This window comes from Phyllostomus discolor, chromosome 13, assembly GCF_004126475.2.
Source record: "Phyllostomus discolor isolate MPI-MPIP mPhyDis1 chromosome 13, mPhyDis1.pri.v3, whole genome shotgun sequence".
Classification (NCBI taxonomy): domain Eukaryota; kingdom Metazoa; phylum Chordata; class Mammalia; order Chiroptera; family Phyllostomidae; genus Phyllostomus; species Phyllostomus discolor.
This window is the reverse complement of record NC_040915.2, coordinates 40,842,448-40,863,428: the sequence shown is the minus strand read 5'-3', so window position 1 is coordinate 40,863,428 and position 20,981 is coordinate 40,842,448. Positions and strand designations below refer to the sequence as shown.

The 20,981-nt window shown below is 68.5% G+C and overlaps 1 protein-coding gene across 7 annotated transcripts; it reads right to left on the bottom strand.

Annotated features, from left to right (window-relative positions):
* Nucleotides 1–1,235: 1,235 nt before the first annotated feature.
* PDGFA (platelet derived growth factor subunit A) lies at nt 1,236–19,845 on the bottom strand. Of its 7 annotated transcripts, none has more exons than XM_036013758.1 (8): nt 19,605–19,839; nt 18,575–18,709; nt 17,054–17,150; nt 12,575–12,679; nt 10,332–10,519; nt 4,490–4,616; nt 3,909–3,976; nt 1,236–2,291 (listed from the first exon to the last, which is right to left on the bottom strand). In XM_036013758.1, the coding sequence occupies exons 1-7, from the start codon at nt 19,692–19,694 to the stop codon at nt 3,921–3,923; spliced, it is 798 nt and encodes a 265-aa protein (XP_035869651.1). In that variant the 5' UTR covers nt 19,695–19,839; the 3' UTR covers nt 1,236–2,291; nt 3,909–3,920. The 7 variants fall into 7 exon arrangements, with proteins under 7 accessions (XP_035869651.1, XP_035869654.1, XP_035869655.1 ...); XM_036013761.1 differs by having other exon boundaries at nt 18,575–18,704; nt 19,605–19,742; XM_036013762.1 differs by lacking the exon at nt 19,605–19,839 and adding an exon at nt 19,109–19,238 and having other exon boundaries at nt 18,575–18,704.
* Between the last annotated feature and the right edge of the window lie 1,136 nt (nt 19,846–20,981).

Sequence of the window (20,981 nt, the reverse complement as noted above, 5' to 3'; positions counted from 1 at the left end):
CGTCGTCACCAAGCGGGTGCGGACCCGCCCGGCCAGGGGCACCTCCCAGCCGGCCAGCTCCTCCCCGGGGACACCCAGGCTGTGCGGGACCGAAGGACCACGTGGCTGCGTCCACCCCCCAGGGGCTCAGTGTCCCCCGTCACTGCCCCTCTGCTCAGGGCCCCTCTGTGAGCGTTACGGGCCTGCCACGGGCACAGTTGCCTGTCTCCAGAATGAGGTGGGAGGGACTGGGGCCAGGCGCACCCAGAGGCGGTCTGAGCCTGGCCTGGGCCGGCAGCGGCAGCGTGGGACACGCGGCACCTGGTGGCCAGGCAGGACAGCCGCCTCACAGACCGGACACCGAGGCCCACACCGCAGGACGCCCCCGTCGCCTGGAGCCCAGACCTCCGACCTGAGGCAAGGGGGGGTGTGGCCAGGTGGCCACAGGTGTCCAGGCAGTTGTGCGGGTGGACAGGTTGCCACCCACAGCTTCCCCCATGCAGAGCCCAGAACTGAGTAAACGGGGACATGCTGGGGCAGGTGGGGCACATCTGCACGAGGAGGCAGACGACCCCGAGACCCCAGCAGGGCCCCCCTCTTCTGCACTCAGCACGGCCGACCCTCGCTCTGCCCCGAGGTGAGGCCCCGGGCGGTGGCCCAGGGGGGAGACCAGGGATGCAAGCGGAGTGTGCGGGCCGTGCGGGGCATCCTGCAGGAGGCCAGCTGGCAGCCCCAGTCCCCACGGTCACCCAGCAACGCCGTGGCACCCCGACTCCCCTGGTGGCTCTCTCTCTTCCCCAGGGGCAATGGGAGGCCTTCCTGGCTCGTCACTTCGACGGGCAGACCACTCGCCCAGCGGCGTCCCCCACAGAAACGGATCCCTGAGCCGCATTCCCAGTGCGTCCCGGAAACCAACCCCCAGCGCCCGGGGCAGGTGCGCCTGGCCCGGTGCACGGCCTCTGTCTCTGCACGGCTACACCCAACGGCGAGGCAGCGAGTGTGAGTGGGCGAGAGTCCCACGGGCTCCGGTGGACGGGCCAGCCAGGGCGCACCGCCGGCCCAGGAGGCTGCCACCTCCGAGACCCCCCAGCAGCCCCAGCGGCCGCGCCGAGGGCGGTGGCCAGGGCAGAGCTGAGACTCAGTGACGTGGCTGGAAAAACGTGACCGCACAACGTGTTTCTCGTGGATGGGGTGTGCCGGTGGCTCCTTTTCCCTTTTGGTTCCAAAAAAAAAGGAAGAAAAAACATAGCAGGCTCTCAGGTATATAAAACTGGTAATATTAGATAAAAATACAAACTTCACCTTTACAAAACAAAAAAACAACACACACATTTGTCGAGTACACGTTGACGCGTAACATCTTACCAAAAATAAAGAATTTGGGTCGTGTCCGCACACCGCAGCAGCACGGGCCACCCCACAGCCGCGCCGCGGCCCCGCCGGGAGCTCCAGGGGCAGGAGACGGGATGGCCTCTGATTGGGTCACGCACAGTCCTCTGGAAATGGCTTCGATGCAAAAGCAGACTCAGGTGGGGCCGGGGGGAGCACGGAAAGCCAGAAACATTTAGGAAATGATGCATAGGTGGGTATACCATGTTTATTTAATACATCTCATTCATTCGCATCCTGCGAGGGGGGTCCCGTCTCGCTGCCCGACTGCCACGGCAGCCTGGTGCCGTCCGCGTCGATGTCATCCGAGAGATAATTTAAAAAAAAAAAAAAAGAAGCTAGGCAAAGAGTAAAAAGGAAAGCTGAATAATCACTTTATGGTGTAAAAAAAAAAACCCACTTAAGGCTCTCAGGAAGGCTTCGATAGACCGACACACGACAGCAAGAGACGTGGTTTCTGAAGTCCGGGGCGTGTCCGAGACCCTCGGGCCCCCACGCCCCGCGGGGCCGGGCGCCGGCCAGCCGTCTTCCGGAAAGCGCGGGCTCGTCCGTGTCCTCGGCGAGAGCACCTGTGACCGCCCCGGGCAGAAGTCCATCCACTGCGGCCTCCGTCCCCGCGACCGCCCGTCCGGGTCGTTTCGGGAGCCGGTCCCGTTGGCCGTGGCCCGTGGTTCTGTGCGCGCCCGCGCTCCTCGACAGGGGAGCGTCTCACGGCCCCACGAGTGCTACAATACTTGCTTTGATGTCACACTGAACAAACGTACACTGTCTCTTTGTTCTCCCGAGTGTGCGTGGAGACAGTTTTCACGGAGGAGAACAAAGACCGCGCGCTGGCGATGAGCACCGTGCATCGCAGGTCAGGATGTGACGCCGCGTCCGTCCGCGCCCCGGGCAAGGGCCGCCGGCTCGTCCTCACCTCACATCTGCGGGGGGAGGGGGGGCAGAGAGGCAGGCGCTGAGGGTGGGCGCACGCACGCCTCACACGTGTGCACCCGCACACGCACCCCCCCCCCCCCCCGCGTCCATCCCAGGAGCTGAGGTCTCGTTCAGCGTCTCACACCCCACGGGGTGTGTCGCCACGCCTCTGCCGTCCCGACCGGGGCCGGGGCTCCGGGGCCTCAGGACGGGACAAGACCGAGGAGCAAGCCGGCCCTCCCGTCACACAGCCGGGAACCGGGGCCCGGAGAGGCCGGCCCTTCTGTCCGTCCCCTCGCCTCCCTCTTCCTTCCAGCCTCGGGCTCCATGCGCAGCCTGGAGACCTGGCAGCCATGCTGGGCCACGGAACAAGCCAGAGGATGGACACCGCTGGCCGGGGCTCTCCGTGGCCAGGCAGATGGACGCTGAGCCCCGAGCTGAGAGACCCACCCTCTGTCGCCCGCCCACTGGCCATTTGGACCCTGGTGCCACCCACATGCCCAGGGCCGGCCTGCCGGCAGGGAACAGAAACCACAGCCTCTCCCTTCGGGGTCTCTGCAGTCAGGCAGCCAGTGCAGGCCGGAGTCCACGTGCATGGACGGCACCCCCGCACAGCACCCTCGGGCCACCCATGTGGGCCCTCCGGCCCCAGAGACGCCCCACAAGCGCACCCAACCCCAGGCCTCCGGAGCTCCGGGCCCAGCCGCGCCCTGCCATCACTCTGCCAGCCGAGGCCCGGCTCTCCGACACCTGTCTCCAAGAGAGTTCTCGCCACTGTTTGTTTTGGATGCCGCAGGCTCCCGCGTGCCCAGAGGCACGAACAGCTTCTCCAGAGCCAGACGGGCCGAGCCCAAGGACCCAGAGAGGCCTGCAGCCGCCTCCCGCTTACTGCTGGGGCTGCCCGGGGCCCTCTCTCTTCGGGAAACACAGCGTGGCTCTCCGGCAGACGGGGCTTCCCAGGCCCCCACGCAGCTGCGGGGCAGCCGGGCGGTCAGAGCGGAAGTCACGGGGCGGGCTTCTCCGACAGTGTGGGCGTGACTTCTGGAGCGTGAGCACACACTCCAGGCCACGAGGCACCTCCGCAGACAGACAGCACCAGCCCTGAGCACGGGAGTCCCTGACGCCCCGGGCGGCCACACTCGCTGCGGTCTGTCTGTCTGTGTGTCTGTGAGTCACAAACTTCACCTGAGTCACTGGCTCTGGGTGCTCCCCGAGCATTTCTGCACGGGAGCTGCTCGGCCTCTGACCGCCCTAACCCGAAATCTCTACCAGGCCTCAGTATTTTCATCTGTCAAAGGGGGCGGGCGGCCTGCCCGAGCCGACCCACTGCTGCCCAGGGCACCCCAATCACTCCACTCACGGGGTGCCCCCGCCCCCCAATCAACGAGAAGACCAAAGCCAGAGCAGGGCCTCCGGGGCGGGAGGGCCGCGGACCAGGCTTCTGCGCGGCGGGGTGCGGAGGAGTCGGGGACGGGAGCGGGGACCCACAGCCCAGCCAGACAGCAGAAGCCCGCAGAGCAATCAAGGCCAATCACGGCCGTGTCCTCGCCGGGTCATTCGCCCTGTGATCGGTCACAGCGCCCCCACCCCCACGCAGGACGCGGCCGCCCAGAGACCGCTCCTACCTGGTTGGCTGGTTAGGTGGGTTTTAACCTCTTTCTTTTCCGCTTTTTACCTGACTCCCTGCGCCTTCCTGTTAACAGAAGGGCAGGGAGGGTGAGCGGGCCTAGGGCAGGGCTGGCAGGTGGGCACCGAGCAACACACCTGGGCTGCTGCTTGTCTCGCTGCAAGAGAACTGGCTCCATCAGCCCTGGCAGGGCCCCTCCCAGTCCCCGCGGGCCGGCCCTGGCGCCGCGCTGCTTCGGGGCAGTGGGTCTGCAGTGGGGGAGGCCGGACCCCTGCTGGCAGCGCCGTGGCCAGCGGCCCAGCACCTGCCTTCCCACCGTGGTGGGGGCTGGGGGTTGAAGCGCAGGCTGCCGCCCTCCTCAGCGCAGCCGGAACAGCCCCTGCCAGGGCTGCACAGCCCGGCACACCGCCCCACCGAGGTCCACGGCAGCAGGACTCGCCCCAGCAGGTCCACAGGGCGTGCCGGCCGGTCAGCAAGCGGCCGACTGACCTGAGGGCAGCAGCCCCAGACCCCGCCGCCCACTGCGCCCACGTCCCCACGGCCCCAGAGCCAGGCCGAGGACCCTCGGGGGCGGCTGACCTGTCTCCTCCTCTCGGTAGTCCGGGTTTGGGCCGGTCGGCATGCACGTGCACTCCAGGTGCTCCTCCAGCCGCACCTGGACTTCTTTCAACTTTGGTTTCTTCCTGACGTACTCCACCTTGGCCACCTGCCCGAGACAACAGACCCGGCTGTGAGTGCCAGGCCCCAGCGGGCCAGCAGGGAGCCAACCCCGACCTCCTCCCAGCGGGAGGCCCGAGTGCGGGGTGCAAAACGGGCTTCCGAAGCCTGTGTGCTCCAGCCCCATTTTACCTGAAAGTCACCCCCACCTTTGTGCAGGAGTCCTAAAGAATGTGCTCCAAGGTGGGAGCCCCTAGAGGTGGGAGGAGGTGGGCGGGAGGCAGGAGGGAAGGTGTTTGGTTCTGTTTAGGGGCCTCTGGGGCCTCGGGCATCGCTGTCCACATGTAATTGCTTACCCCAGGGACAGGGCCGCAACCCGGGCATCACCTCTCTCCTGCCCATGGGACCCAGAAACAGGCTCCCGCCCACAGTGAGCCCCCCGACTCCGCCAGGCGCTGGGCCAGGCTCCCCCACGGCCTCGGCCCCAGGCGTGAGGGCTCCTCATGGCCACTGGGCTGCAGTTCTCCCCGCACGTGGAGGAAATGTGGGCAGAGACCTGGGGCTACCCCAGGGCCCGGTGAGCTGGCGCCTCTCTGGTCGGGGCAGCTCCACCAGCCCCCGTCAGCAGCCTCACCAGCTGCAAACTCTCGGCACAGAACCACACGGCAGGCCTCCCCCGCCCCCGCCCGTCCCCCGCCAGGGTGCTTCAGGAAGAAATGGCCCCGAGGCCCAAGCTCAGGGGCAGCTAGGAGCCCAATCCCCACAAACCCCAAGGGGCTGGCCTGCTTGTCCTGAGTAGCACCTCCCCGTGGGCGTGCACACGTGTGCACACGCACATGCCTGATCACAGGACCTCGGCCTCACACACATGCACACACACAGCTCCACAGACTTAAAGTGCTGCCCGTGCACACTCGAGGGTGCCCAGCCCCCGCCCCCCGCCCTATTTGTGGAGAAGAAAACCTGCAACAGGCATCAGAGGCCAACTATCCCAGCCACTCCCTGCCGCCCCAGGGGTCCCGTCCACGCGGGCCCACAGCCTGCTCTCCGGTCCCCAGCAGGAGCCACCACGGCCTCTCTGCAGCCCCAGGCCCCCACCCGCAGAGCCAGGCCACCCCACGGGGGCCCGGGGACCAGCCCTCAGGGTGCCCACTCCATCCCCTCACTGCTCACCTGGGGAAACCGAGGTGGAAACGGAGCAGAGGCCACAGGCTCCACCCTGATCATGAGAAGACGGGAGGGGGGTCTCTGCCCAAGCTGGCAGGGGGCCCAGGACAGAAGGCCCCGACCCGGGACGCTTGGGGAGAGAGGAAGAGGACGGGACCTTCCCCAGGGTCCTGCAGGGGCCAGGCATCCAGAATCCAGAGGAGATGGCTCAGCCCTGCACGCAGCGACCAGGGGCCTGGCCCACGGGCCAGCTGGGCCACTCAGCCACGTCAACTGATGGTCCACCCTCTGTGCTGAGGCTGCCGGGACCCGGCTCACAGAGACCCCCGGACCCCCGGGCAGAGGGAGCCCCCCCAATGTGAGGGGCGGGTGCTCCAGAAGCACCTCCTTGCCCGGTCCCCTCGGTCCCCTTGGCACAAGGCACACAACGCTGGCCGCCCAGGCAGGGAACCCCCTCCTTCAAATGGCCCCCTTTTATCACAGAAAAACAAGCAGGTTTACGACATACCTGCTTCCGGGTCTGCGAGGGTTGCAGCAGACCCAGAGGCGGGAAGTGGCTGCACTTCCACCCCGAGAACACACTGTGGGTGCGAACCCCTCAGAAGTGTCCTCCCCACTCAGCCAGGCCCCCAGAGCAGGACCCTGTTCCCGAAGCCTCGGCCTCCAGACCCACACGGCAGCCCAAGTGGGGTCCCCATGTCCCTCCCCCCCACTTTCCGTGTCTGGGCTGCACCTCATAAAACAGACACCCCGACTCCCCACTACTGAGGGTGCCTGTGTCACCCACCACAGGCACGTCACCCAAGAGCCCAGAGGTGACACCACCCTCTCCAGACACCGGGACACCGGGCGCAGGAGGCCTGAGCCCCAGCCGCCCGCCAGCGCCCCGCAGGACGCCCCCACCGTGTCCGGGCAGAGCACCGACCGCGACAACGAGCAGCAGGGCTGGCCGAGGTGCCAGGGCCTGAGTGTGCCCACTTCACAGACGAGGACACCGAGGCAGCTGACCAGGCTGCTTCGTTCGCTGGGCGGAGGCTGGTCCTGGAAACAGCAGAGGCCCTGAGCTCGCCCGGAGCCAGGGACTTCCTAAGCCAAGGACGTCCATCCCCTGGCAGTGGGGGGGTGGGGGGGGTGCTGCTCCAGACTCAGCCTTCCCTGGGCGTCCCCCCAACCTGGCCCACAGCCCCCACCACTGAAGCCCACCCCAGGGCCGGGCAGACGACCTCCCCAACAAGACCCCAAGAACAGTGACCCCAGGCTCCTGGGCCTGAGGCCTGATGAGTAGGGTCCCTGGAGGCCACGTCCAACGTCCCACGGCCAATGTGTTGGCTCCCGGACCGCTGGGCTCTCCCCACGTAAGCACAGGGCACCCCCGAGGCTGAGGAGGGGGCTGGAGGCCCTTACTTGAGACCCTCAGCCCAGGGCATTCTCCCTCGCAGGCCCTACACTGGGCCCCATACAGCCGTGGGGGACGCCCCCTAACTCCACCTGCAGGCTGCAGACGCCAGTCCCGGGCCCCCGGGGGGGAGCCGTGGGCCTGCCCTCCAGAAGTCCAGCAAAGCAGAGCCGGGTAGACCTGGGGCAGCCCCAGTTCACCCAGGACGGGCCTCACTCACACCCACAGGCGGCCCGCACACAAACGGAAGCCCGAGCCCACAGATCCCGTGGCTCCTCACGCAGGAGATGGCGCTTACAGCGGCTCCTTCACCCTGGCCCCACGGCAGGCCACCGGCACCCGGCCAGTGGGCCTGAGCTGCTGGGGACGCCACCGGAGCCATGGCCACCACCACCCTAACCCCAACCCCTGGGCCCGGGAGACAGGTTAAGATTAGGCTGGCAGTCTGGCTGTGGGCTCGGGGAGGCCAGCAGGTGAGCGGACAGCAAGCCCGGCTCAGGAGCGCTGACCCCAGGACCCCAGCCCACCTCTGAGGGCAGCCGCACCCCGGCTATGCAGGGGACCTGCCTCCAGATGCTCCCACCAAGCTGCCGTGGGGGAAGAGGGGCTGGTGCCAGGGCAGGGGAGCCCGCCCCAGGCCCCACACCCACGACTTCAGGGAAACGTGGAGACGGGGCAGGGTCGCCGCTGGTCCCAGCACACCCAGGCACCAGGCCTGGGGGCCACTGGGCAGAGCCTCGGCTGAGTGAATGCCGGACAGTTCGCCCTCTTGGGCCTCGACAGGGGGACCACGCCCAGCCTGCATTTGCCCCCTTCTCTAAGGAGCCCTTGTGAGTGGAAAGGCCAGACACCCCAGAATACCAGAGAGCCGCTGCCCACGGCCAGGACTCCCACCTGCCCAGCACCCACCACCCACCCAGGCGCTCGAGCCTGCTCTGCCCCAACCCCAGAGGGAGCAGGAGCGGGAGCGGCCGGCCGGCTGGCCCCCACAATGGGCCTCCTGTTCCCACTGACCTTTCATCCTCTCTCTGCCAGAGCCCCGGGGTAGGGGCCGGATGTTGTCCTGGCAGCCCTCTGGCGGGTGGGCAGGCAAGGGGAGGAAGGGGCCAAGCCCGGGCAGGGTGGGGTGCGGGCGTGGACCCAGGCCACCTGGGCTCCAGATGCAGCAGGGAGCCCCTCTGCCCCCCCGGGACTGACCGTGACCCCGTCTGGGCAGATGAAGGCCTTCCCCACCAGGGGAGGGCCTGGCCCAGCTCCGCCCCCTGCCCAGAGCCTACGGGACCCGCACCCCGGGTGGAGGTGCACCCTTCCCGGATGTGGAAGGGGGCCCGCCCTCCCACTACGCAGCGAGGACCACGCCATCCACCTGCTCAGAGCGGCCAGCAGACAGAGGCAGGCCACTCCCCATCTAGGGCCAGACACCCCTGGTCCTCCCAGCACGAGAAGCAAGAGAGGGAACGGGGCGTGTCCCTGGAGGCTGGAGCCCACTTCATCCCAGCACCCCCATTCCTCCAAGCCGCCACCCAGAGGCCCCAGGGCCGACATGTGGGCCCATGTCATCTGCAGCTCCCACCGGCCAGTGCCCCGGAGAAAAAGACCCACTGTACCCAGATTTCTGGGGCTAATAAGCCCCCCAACTACCCCAGGTGAGGACAACAAGGCCCCGAGGGGACAGAGCTGGCCACAGAGTGGAGGCCTAGAGGGCAGGGCCAGTTTGGGAAGCCCAGGGCTTGCCCCTCAGTGTCCCCTTTTAACAACGGGAGAGTGGTGGGGGCTGGCTGCCCCAGTGCCGGGACAGGGGGGCCTGCTGCTGGTGTCTGCAGGCCGGAGACAGGCCGCCCCGCAGGGGGGCCAGGCCCCCAACCAGCGCCTCACGTGTCCGTCGTGCCCAGACCCTGGGGCGATGGGCCGTGGAATGTGCTCACTCAGCTCCCAGACACGGCAGGGACCACACCCCAAGGTCAAGTCCCAGTCACGGGTCTAAAGGACCTTCTTGCGTGACCGTGGCCCAGTGGCCACGTGGTCCTCCACTGAGAAAATCTTCTTCCCTGCACCTCCCGCGGCGGCCAGGGCAGCCCTCGAGGGGCTGGGCTGCTGGCGGCACCAAGCAGGGGTGGCGACAACCTGTAGCCGAGGAACGAGCTCCAATGTCCCCAGGCTGACATCTGCAACCCCCACACTCCCCCCCCGCCCCCGGCAGACGGCTCCACGGCCAGTGAGGCTCTGTGGGGGGCAGGGAGGACCACATGCTGACCCACACCCCAGGGTCCCAGCCCACCCAGAGCCTAGAAGGGGAGCCACTGGCCCCAAAGCCTCAGCCTCACTTCCGAGAGGCCAGGAGACACCCCAGGGCCTCGCTCCAGCCCTGACCCTCTGCAAGGGGCTGGCCGGGGACTGACGGACGTCCAGACCCAGAAGCCCTCCCTGCCCAAAGGGAAGGCCCTTCCCCAGGCTCCCCTGGGAGCCTCACAGCCCCCACACCCTGTCGCTGTGCTCCAGGCCCATTTCACAGATGAGGTGAGTGAGGCAGAGCGGGGCGTGGGAGGGGCCCAGACTGCCACGGGAGCTTCCAGCCACTGGGCCAAAAGCCAGCCCCAGTCTGGCCGCCTAGAAGGATCCAAAGAAGCAGAATGTTCCTGAGGGCTCTGGTGGGGAGAGCAAGGGACTCCCATGTTACTTCCTGTGTCGCCCCCACCCCACCCAGTGCTGCCCTAGAGGTCACCGATGGCCTGAGGAAGAGGAGGAGAGCTCAGGCTCCAGGTGGGCACAAGTGGTGAGCCGGGAGGGCAGTGGGCCCCAGCCACCGATCCATCCTGAAACAAGGGGCGGGGCCCAGGAAAGGACCCTCCCAGAGAAACCCTCCGCCGACACACCGGTCCCTACGAAAGGGGGTGGCCTGCAATGCGCCCAGGGGCACCGCCTTCCTGCCTTTGGCGCTCTAGGGAGAGGCTCTGGGGGCAATGCGGGCTGAAGGGACCCCGACCCCACCTGCCGAGCACCACAGCCACCACCAAGATGCCTGTGAGAACAGTGTGTGGTGGAGAGGAACCCCACACGCGCCCCGCCCCCGCATTCGCCCCGCCCACAGCCGCACACCCCGCCCACGGTCGGCAGCCGCCACGCCCACAGCCTCAGCGCTCACCCCGCCCACATCCCCGCGAGCCCCACCCCTCCCTAGCCCTGCCCCGGGAGCGGGCTCACCTTGACACTGCGGTGGTGCACGCGGGACGGCTGACACTTGACGCTGCTGGTGTTGCAGCAGCCGGTACAGCGTTTCACCTCCACGCACGGGGGCCAGATCAGAAAATTGGCAGAGGTGGGGTCCACCTGGCTACGAGGTATCTCATAAATGACCGTCCTGGTCTTGCAGACAGCAGGGACAGCTTCCTCTGCAGAGAGAAGAGCCTCAGTGAGTATGGAGGCCACTCCTACCTGCCCCCTGCTTTCCCCAGTGCGACCGGGTGCCAGGCAGCCCCAGGGCCCTCCCACCCCCACGGGAGGCCACCAAGGTGTCCCAGGAAGAGCAGGAGCTCGTGACCCAGGACGGGGACCGTGGGGGAAGGACGTGGCCAGGCAAGGGGACCATGTGCACTGGGGACCGTGTGACACTGGGGCCAACAGAAGGGAGGCCCCATGTACCCCTGGCGGGTAGGGAGGGCGCAGCTGGGGACAGACAGAGACAGGCTGACTGGCAGGTGGGGCCGGCAGAGGTGTGGGTGAGCAGGGAAACCGAGGCCAAGAGCCTGGACAGCTGGGCAAACAGAGAGGACCCAACCCTGCACGGGGCTGTGTCCCCGGGCCCACTCCAGGCAGGGACAGACCCACACGGGATCAGGTCGCCGGCTCCAGGGCCTATGGCCAGGGGGACCCGGGGCATCACTCCTCGGTGACCGCAGCAGGGGAGCGGCCACAGGGCTCTGGGGGGGGGGGTCACGGCGGACAAGCCACGCCCAGATGCCCCACCCCCGAGGCCTGAGACCTGCTCCTGAAAGGGGGCCTCATGACCACCGTGGGGCCGCCCACAGGCTGCCAGGGCCCCTCCAAGCAGGAAGCGGCTCGTCTCTGCTGGGATCCTCAGCACGGGTCACGGCGTCCGGCCCGAAGCCCTCACCTCCTTACGGACACCGGGACGGGACCGACAGGGAAGTCCACCCCGCACCCCGGGACACGGCCTCCAGGCCCAGTTGGGCACCACGTATCTGGCCGCCTGGGGACCGGCCGACCAGGATGCCCTGCTGCTCCGAACGCCCCCAGGGGGCCCGGCCAGCAGGCTCTGGGACCTCCACCGAAGCTGCCGCCCCAGCAACACTCAGGGCCCCCGGGACCCCAGAGCCAGAGCTGGGAGGACCCTCCCCTGGGCATGGAGGGCCCACCACTGCCCACACACTCACCCCCCACCCAGTCGCTCTTACGCCGAGGCCCGGAGTAAGGCATCGGCCTCCGCACACCAGGAGCTGGAGACACAGCGAAAGGGCCGGACACTCGGCCTTTGCCCCAGTGCCAGGGAGGGGGTCGCCTGGAGAGGTCTGTCTGGTCCATGAGGGGGCAGGACACCTCCCAACAGCCCCAGGAGACCCGGCGGAGACACTGCGCCCCCAGGAACAAGCTGCCAACCCCAGAAGTCTGGATGCTGGTGGCTGGGCTGTCCCACCGAGGGAGGGGGCTGCCCTGCTGCACCCCGCCCAGCACCCGCCAGGGAGAGGGGCCTTGGGCCCAGCCCCTGTTGTGTCACGGCTGCTCCCTCCAACAGAGCAGCCCAGGACTTGGAGAGGGTTGGCCCTGGGGGAGCACCTGCCCTGCCAGATTGGCTGGAGGAGTGACCAGTACAGACACAGGGTAGGTCGGCAGGGGAGGACACACACGGCTGCCCGCCGGCCCGTCTTCTCGGAGGAAACTAAAGCCACTTGCCCAGGGTCACGGTCGGGGGGGCTTGCAGGCAGCACCACAGGAAGCGGGAGCTGGATGGGCCGCATTCCCAACTGGGCCCCCAGAGCAAGAAGGAGCAGAGCCCCTCAGAGCCCCACCAGCTGGCAGACCTGGATGGCTCCGCCGGAGTGACAAGCACCAACAGCCCCAAACCCCTCTGAGGTGGAGCCCTAGGAGCTGAGTCCGATGGGGAGGGGGCGCGGGGAGGGGCCCCTGTGAGCAGCCCGCCGGGCTCTGCACCCGGGCCGCGGCTCGCAGCCAGGAGCACCCAGCACTCCACACGGTGAGCTGGAAACGAAAACACGGCGTCTCCCAGCGGGGCCTCCTGGAGAGCAGGCCCCGACAAGACAGGCACTTAAGGAATTTATGACGGCTCCCTCTCCAGGGGCTCTCGCAGGGCCGGGCCGGCCGGGGCAAGGAGACACCCCTGTGGGAGGGAGGGGCCCTGAGCAGGCCGGGCCTTTGTCTGCAGGAGGGAGAAAAGGCTGCCTGAGGCCCCTCGGCAGCCCCCAGCTCACCGATGCTTCTCTTCCTCCGAACAGGCGCGGGCCGCCGCTCGGGTGTGTGCTTGGTGGCGTGGCCCCCGTGGGCTCTCAGGTTGCCGTCCAGAGCATCCTCGGCCCCTAAAGGTACAAAGAAACCATGACCAGCTGGCCCCCAGGGCCCGCCGCCTGCCTGCAGCTCCACCCCGCCCTCGCTCCCCAAGGCAGAGGGGTCCCCTGGGAGACCCTCCATGCCCACGTGGGGAGTTTCCAGATTTGCAAGGGGCAGAAGACTTCCCTCCCAGCTGCCAAAAACATCCCGATCTCCACAAGGCCGACACGAACGACCCCAAAGTGTTTCGCCCACTTTGCCTCACCGCACCTGGCAGCAAAGCAAAGCCAGCAAAGCCGTGGGCTGTGCAGGGGCTGCGGGGTCTCCCCCAGGGTGCCTCCCCCAAGGAAGCCCAGGCCAGGGCTGAACCAGGTGGGGAACCAACGGGGCCGAACTGAGGCCCCGCGCGGCTGTGCGGCTGCACCTCCCTCTGCCCCTCACTAAGCCGAGAGGATGGAGTGTCCGGACCTTCGAGGCCAGCTCGCCAGACGCCAGCCCACCCGCCCCACCAGTCCGCACGGAGGGTGGCACCTCGAGGACACGAGGGGGAGCGAGGTGTCCCACAGGGGGCGAGCAAGGACGGGCCTCAGGCCTGAGACGGAAGTCCTGGTGGCCGGCGGACAGAGAAAAAGGCCCTGGCCACCAAGCATCTCACGGCTGTGATCGCAGAGCAGGCAGGCTACCGGGAGAGGGGCCCGGCTGGCCAGAGACGCCCCACACTCACAGCCCCAGCCTGCTCCCCAGGGGCCCCCAGGCCTCTCAAAGGAACAAGAGGAAAGGCGGGTGGGAGGAGCACGCAGCCTGCCACCTGCCTTTTGTCCAAACCCACTGACACCACCCGCTCCTGGATAAAGAGGGTCACCTGGCCTCCCCGCCCTTGTCCCCAGACCCCGCTGGGAGGTCCTTTCCCACTTCCCCCCCTTCCCCCACGCCTCCGCAGGAGAGAGCCCGGGGCAGAGGGCCCCTGAGAAGACAGAGCTCCAGCAGCTGCACCAAGACCCCCATCTGCCGCCTCTTCCCACACCGGGAGCGACCGGGCCTCCCCCCCAGGCCCCCGGGAAATGCCCGCGGGCTCTAGAGGAAAACCACAGACGGCAAAGGCCACGCTGTTTCAGAAGCCGGAGCGGAACCCAACTTTTCCCTTAACATGACTCAATGTTCCGCTGCCACTGTTTTCTCGAGACCCAAAATAAGATCAGAACAGAGCTACTCATGCAGCAAGAACGTCCCATCCACCAACTGTCACAAGAAGCACTTTTCACAAGAAGCGACATTCATGAGTCACGTCCTGGTCCGGGCCATCTTGCTGCCGCCACACCAGAGGGCGGCTGCTCCGATCTCTAAGGGAAAACCCAGAGACCAGACCCCCCTGCCCGCTGCGCTGTCTTCCGCAAGACCAGGGGTCGCCCCCCGGCCCCCGTGTACGCCGTGGGCGCCACAGCCTCTCTACGCCCGAGGAAACCGAGGCCGAGGCCCACGAGGGGGAACCGCGAGCTGGGGCAGGCCCTGCGTCCAGCTCGGCCGAGCTCCCGCCGGGCCTCCTCCCGCCTGGCAAACAGAGACGATAATGGGACTCCCAGTCCGTCCTCGGCTGAAACCTGAACCGGCTCTGGAGACCAGACAGAACAGAAACAGCTTCTGGTCAAACAAGCCCACCCCCTGCCCCCGGTCGACATGGGTGGTCAGCACACCGGCCGGCCTGTGCCAGCCGGAAGCAGCCCCCCTCACGCCGGCCGGCGGCACGTCCAGGGGACCGGCCGGTCCCCCCACGGCGGCTCCGGGGAAAGCTGGCCGAGTGGCTTCGCTGTGCCGCCTACGCAGAGGTCCACATGACCGCCTGCCGGCCAGAGGTCCTCCTGCCAGCAGTGCTGGTGAGCGTCCACGGCTCTCGAAGGGGTATTTATGGGGCATCTGTGCATCGGTTACTCAATGACCCGCAGGCCCCGAGCCAGACATCTGGGAGGACCAAGCCCCCGCGGCCAGCGGCGGCCGCCGCGCGGAAGGGCTTGCTGTCCTCTCGCCGGACGAACAGGCCCCAGACTCCACGGCCCGTGGAAAGCCACGCCCCTTTCACCCCGGCACACACTCCCCTGCGGTGGGAATCCAGCCACACCGCAGGGTTTGGGAGCTGGCGAGCTGTTTCTCACCGAGGACACGGGAATGCGGTCCAGGACCCCTCCTGCCAATCACGAAGCTCCGCCCACACGAGGGGACGCCCCCGTCTGAAAAGCCTCTTTTCTGCCTCCTGGGCTTTGGCCTCCCGCTGGGGTCCACCTGCAGGGCCCCCCCCACCCCGGACGTACAAAGGCAACAGTGGGTTGCTCGGCACCCAGCCCACCCTCACTGACCCCGGACAGACCGGCCTGCACACACCGGGACCTGGGGGGACAGTCCAGGGCCTGGAGGGCAGCTGGATACCCCACAGCTGCCACCGCCTTCCCCAGCAACCCGCGGGGTCCAACTCCCCCCCTTGGGCGGGAACAGGGGCTGGGGGTGGGGAGGGCCTCCCCCAGACAAGCTCTGGAGGCAACAGGTGCAACTCCCTGGCTCAGGCCAGAGGCCCGGCCTCCTCTGCTTTTCAGCTTCCACGTCTGCGAGTCTGTGAAGGCGGAGGGGCCGGGGCAAACACCTCGGAGTGTCTGTGTCACAAAGCATCCCCTGGGGGCACGCTGGGGGGCCAGGAAGGCCCTCCCCAGCTCTCCCAAGCACCCGACCCCAACACCTCTGACAGGCAGGCTTGGCAGGTGACCTGCGTTCCCGCTCCCTGGGGCGGGAGGGGGGTGAGCTCCGGGGGGGGGGGGGTGCTGTTTACGAGGGGCAATTTGAAACCAGCTGAGAAGCGGCTGGCGTGACCCCTCACCTCCCAAGGAGGCCCCGGGCCCAGAAGCCCCAGGCCAGGAATACCAACCGTCCCTGCAGCCCCTCCCTGAGGGAGCTCCAACGCTGCGGACCTGACGGTGGGGGCTGGGGGGGGGGGGCGGGCCTGCAGAGACCAGAATAAGAATGGTCCCAGCAGAGAGCCGATGGCCCACTTCCCGCTGGCTCCCAGAACCTTCCTGTGGGGGGTGGGGGGTGGGGGGGGCGCGCTCTTCACAGGCCTCACTAGTGCGGGGCCCGTCCCTGGGGGGCTGTCTCCCCTCACCCCCAAATCCACAGGGACCTGCAGAATGCAGGCCAGCGCCCTCCTGGCTCCCCCAACAAACCCCCCTCCCCAGGGCTACACATCAAGGGGCAGATGGAAACCCCGCCCCACTCCCATCTCCCGGTGAAACCCGACCCCTGCCCGATAAGGATCGGCCAGAGGATTTCCTGGGTCAAGAAACCACAGACGCGGTGGCCACGGCCTCCTTGGAAGGTGGTCTTGCAAGGAATGAACACAGCACTGGCCTCCCCCCACCACAATCAGGTACAAACTCCCACGTGGCCAGGCCTTGTGATTGCCCTTAGTCGCCCCACCCCCACGCCTCCGGCAGGGTAGTTCGCGGTGAGAAATCTCTGGGCTGACGGTCCCGCCCTGCCACCTTCCAGGGACAAGTTCATTTGGGGGCCTCTTTGCACCGGTCAGTAGTAACGTTTCTGACAGGGGTGTTTCCCGGTCACCGCCGACATCCGAGTTCCCACGCTACGCACACGTGGGTCAGAGTTCACGTGCTCCTCCTGGAAGGGGCTCTCTCCGGTCCACACCCAGCAAAGCCACCCGACACCCAGCGTGCCGCCCTGGGCCCCCACGACCTCCGCCACCCGGGTGCCGACGACCTCTGCGGCAGGCACCCCAGGGCTTCCACACTCTGCGTCACAAACAAACTTGTGTGAAGTGGCTGGGCCCCAGGGGCTGGGGGCGACCCCGATATAGTCCCCACACGGCAGATGCGGCCAAGGCGCGGCTTGCAATCGGCGCGTGAAAACAGAGAAGAGCGCGCCTCCAGCAACCAGAAAGGAGCGAGTTCCCGGGGATGCAGAGGCGCTGACGGGGAGGGGGCGCACAACCCCCGCCCCTCCCGCGAGCCCGCCCACCTCCCCGGCTCTGCGCCCGGGGCCTGGCACCGCCCCCGCCCCTCCCCCGGCCGGAGGGCAGGCCTCGGGCGGGCGCACCTGGCCGGGGCACCGGCGCCCTCTATGCGGCTGAACTTTCTGTGACATGCGAGGCATATTCCTTAAACGCAAAAACAATCCCGGGGCTAGCAAGCAGCCCTGGCCGCCGCCGAGAGAGAAAGTGGTGATTGGAAGAGAAACTCCTGACTCATCCGCCTGGGCTTTTATGGCCCGGGATTGGATTCTGACCTTTCGGTGCGCTCCAGCGCGAGCCCGGCCCCAACGCAGGAGGGGCGCGGAGCGCACTCCCCGCCCGCCCCGCGCCCGGCCCGCGCCCACCCCGTGCGCGCGAGGGAAGGGGCGCGATTTACCTACGGAGTCTATCTCCAGGAGCCGCTGGAGGTCCCGGATGCTGTGGATCTGACTGTGCGCCAGTCTCTCAATTACCTCGCGGGGGATCTCGGCTTCCTGCAAGCAGAACCACACGGTCAGCGCCCACGGCCCCGGCCGCGCCGGCTCGCGCCTCCCTCCCCCCTCCCAAAGTGCGAGGCCCCCGCCGGAGGTGGCCCGTAGCAGCGGTTTAGGCACCTAGCACGCAAGGCTCCCCCAACCCCAACCCCCGCCCGGGCTACGGAGCCAGAGGCTGGGAGTGAGGCGGGGCAAGACCCCAAACCGTGCCCCCATCCATGTCTGCTCTTTGCGAGAAAAAAGGAGCCCGCCCCACCTTTAAATCTTCCGACAAAAGGCCCCCACCCCAGCCCCGCAGCCTCGGGCGTCCGCTGCTGGGGGCGGCGAAGGGCCCGGGGAGTTTCTGATTTAATAGTGAAATCAACATGCCGAAAGACCAAGTTGAAATGCGTCACGGATCGGCGACGAAAGTCACGGCAGCCCTAACACTTTAATCCAGCCAGGGGCTTGAATTTCACACCCCGGAATCCCGGGCGAACCCGCGGGGAGAGGGTCTCTCCGCCTCACAAACAGGCGCGCGCGCGCACACACTCACACCCACAGGCGCCCCACCCCGCTCCGGCCCAGCCGCGGCCCTAGCGCCGAAGGGACTCCCCGAACCCAGCCAGCGGCTGCAGGGAACGCGAGGGTTAAATGTCTATCTTTCGCGGCTCCCGGGTCCCTGCCCAAGCAACCCCCTCCACTCGGCCTCCCCCCAGTCCCTCTCGATTTTTTAAAGGCAGTCGGAGGTCGCTTAGGGGTCTCCGGCCCTAAGTTCCCAAGACGGGGAGTGTAGAAAGCCATTCATCACAACGAGCTCCCGGGGATTCGGGATTTGAGATGGGGGGCGAGGGGGAGGGGACGGGGCGGCGGAAGGGCCCGGGCGCCTGCCCGGCCCGGCCCGGCTCGCCTCGCTCAGCCACCTGTAAGCAGGCCCCAGGCGGGCGGGACTGCGCCGGCCCAGCAGCCCAGCCGGGTTTGGGGACTGGGTCCCCAAAGCTGCGGCTCCGCGCTGCCCACCCCGGCTGCCAGGGGCCCCTACCTGTTTATCTGCCGCTCTTCCCCTCCCCGGGCTCCACCGGCTCACACACACCCCCTTCCGCGCTCCCCGCCCCCGGTACTGCATTGCCGACCGCGCCCGGGTTCACTCCCCGGAGAGAGCCCGCGCCCCCCGAAGTTTCTCCCCACTCGTCCACCCCGCCACCACTCCGTCCCTGCTCGGCAGAGCGACGCAACACGCTGGAAACTCACCAGACACACTTGGGCATGGCAGAAAATAGAACCCAGTTGGGAAAATTTAAAAATCGGCCATCCTCACAGAAATCAAAACGCGTTCTGCAGAGCCTGAGCCCTGGGTGCCCCGGCCCTCGCGGGGCCTCCGGGGGCCGCAGGGGGCGTGCGCCCGGGCAGCCGGAGAGGGGACAGGGCGCGGGGATGGCACCCACCTCGGCGAGGGCATGGGCGAGGTATCCGCAGCCGAGAAGCAGCAGGCAAGCCCAGGTCCTCATCGCGTCCCGAGGCGCTGGCGGCTCGGCGAGGAGGCGAGGCCGCGGGGCGGGCACTCCAGCCGGGCTCCTGTGCTGGCGAAATTCAGTACCATCCCTCAGGGAGCGCGGCCCGGAGGAGGGTGGCGCGGAGAGCAGCGAGCCGGTGGAGCGCGCCCGGCGCGAGCAACGAGTGCAGAGAGGCAGGCAGCGCCAACCAGGAGGAGGAGCAGGGAGTGCGCGCCCGCCGCACCCGTCGCGCCGGGAGCCTCCTGGGCCGCCGGGTAGGGGGTGGGGACGGAAGGGGAGGAGGGCGGGGGCTGGGCCTCTTCCTTGGTGGGTTCCCGGTGCTGGCTGCCGCCGCGCTCGCTCCCAGGCGCAGGCTTTAGGAGCGACCTGGCCGGTAATTCAGCACGTTTGCGGGCGTCAGCCCCGAGAGAGAGCCGGGAGCGAGGCTGGAGCCGCCGCCGCACCACCACCACCACCAACCATCACCTGTCTGGACGCCCGGCCAGGCCCTGGCCTCGGGCTCGCGCTCTCCCTGCAGGCTGCGAGCGGCCCTGCGCGCCCACCGCCGGCCCCACGCTCGCCTCCGGCCTTTTCTCGCAGCCGCCGCCGCCGCCAGGCCGGGCACGGCGCGGCCCAGCACGGCGCGGCCCGGCGGCCTGCGTGCGCCCTCCGCGGCGCGCCCTCGCTCCGCCCTCCGCCGGCCAGAGCCAGGCAGCACCCGCGGCCGCGCCGACTGGCAGCCGCCGCCGCCCGTAGCCTCGCCACGCGGGCCTGCAGGCGGGCACAGGACCGGGCCGGCGCCGCCGCGCCGCCGGCAGGGGAACAGGCGCGGGCAGGCCCAGCTCGCCGGAGTTGTACGGGCTCCTCGGGACGCGCGTGTGGAGCCGGCCGGCGGCGGGGAGGGGGTTATAGCGCCGCCGCCGTGCCCCTCCCCCGCCCCCTCCCTGTCGCCTCCCCCGGATTCCGGGCCCGGGACCCGCACCTCGGAAGCGCGCGGGGGCCGCACGGGCCGGGCAGGGCCCGGCCGCTGCCACGAGCACACACACGCGATCACGCGGGCAGTGAAATCCATCCACGCCTCACGCCCGGCTCCGAGCACAGCCGCCCCGCCGGGGCTCCGCGCGCCCCTCCCTCGAGCTTGCCCACCCTCCCGTGCCAGCCAGCTGCAGTCCTGCGGCACCGGACGGGCAGGGGAGGGGCCGCCGCAGAAGCGACTCGCCTCTCGAGCCCCAGCGGCGGCAGAGGGCAGCGCCCAGAGCTGCGACGCCAAAAAGGGCAAAAGCAGGCCGGCCCCCGCCCCCGCCCCCCGCCGCGGCTCTCGGGCCTCTTTCCGCGGTCGGGAACCAGGGCCCCGGCCTCCCCCCCTCTCCATAAAAGGAGGGGGAGTGAGGCTCTGGTGAGTGGTGGGGCGGGCCGAGCGGCGCTTCTGGGGCACTCACCTGGCGGCTGCCACGCGCCCCCGCCCACGATACGATGCCTGGGGCGCCTGGACGAGGAATCTGCACCGCACATTCCGAGATAGGAGAGCGCCCGCGGGCCGTAGGGGGCCGCCTCCCCGCCCTGGGGGCCTTCGTCCCCGAGTGCTCGCTCACTCCTTCGGGAAAGGACGGGTTTCGGCCTGAGCCGGTTCCTCGATGGGGTGGTAGGGATGGAAAAGAAAGGAGCCGCTGGTGAGGAGCCCCGGGAGTGAGAGCCTCGGGCTCCGGGATCCGCGGGCGCTCAGAGCGCCATCTCCCGCCAAGGCGCGACACAGAACGCGATGCGGAGGCAGGACCAGAGGCCAGCCGGAGGCCTGCACGTGGCTGGACGGCTCCCGGCCACGAAAGGGCGGGTACACCGGGTCCGGGTGGACTCCGCCCGCCCACGCCAGGTGTGATAAGACCCCAGCATCGGGCCCTGGGGCCCTCCGGTGTTCGCCCCTTGCGTGGGTGGACGAGTTCCCGGGACCAGAGCTACAGTAGTGATGGGAGAAGGGACCCCAAAGCTAGGAGGCCAAGGCCCCTGGAGGCTAGACACGTACCCCACTGCCCTGCCATGGTAGGCTGGGGCAGAAAGTGATGCCCCCCAGCCCTGCAACCCAGACGCACCCACCAGACAGAGGCAGTGGGGGCGCAGGGCCCCACCTGCCCTCCTTCTTCCTGGGTGAGCGCCCTTGGCATTCCAAAGGCAGGGTCGGCAGAGGCTTCAGGGCGCCTGCCTGCCCCCCGGGCCCTGGGGGCGGGGGGCTCCTGTGCTTCCCAGAGGACCTCAGGCTGCAGCCCCTGGCACAGCCCTCCACCCCCTGCCGTCTCCCGCAGTGGCAGCGACCCCGAAGGCCCTTGGGGGTCAGGGGGGAGGACTGGGGAAAACTCGGGAACGT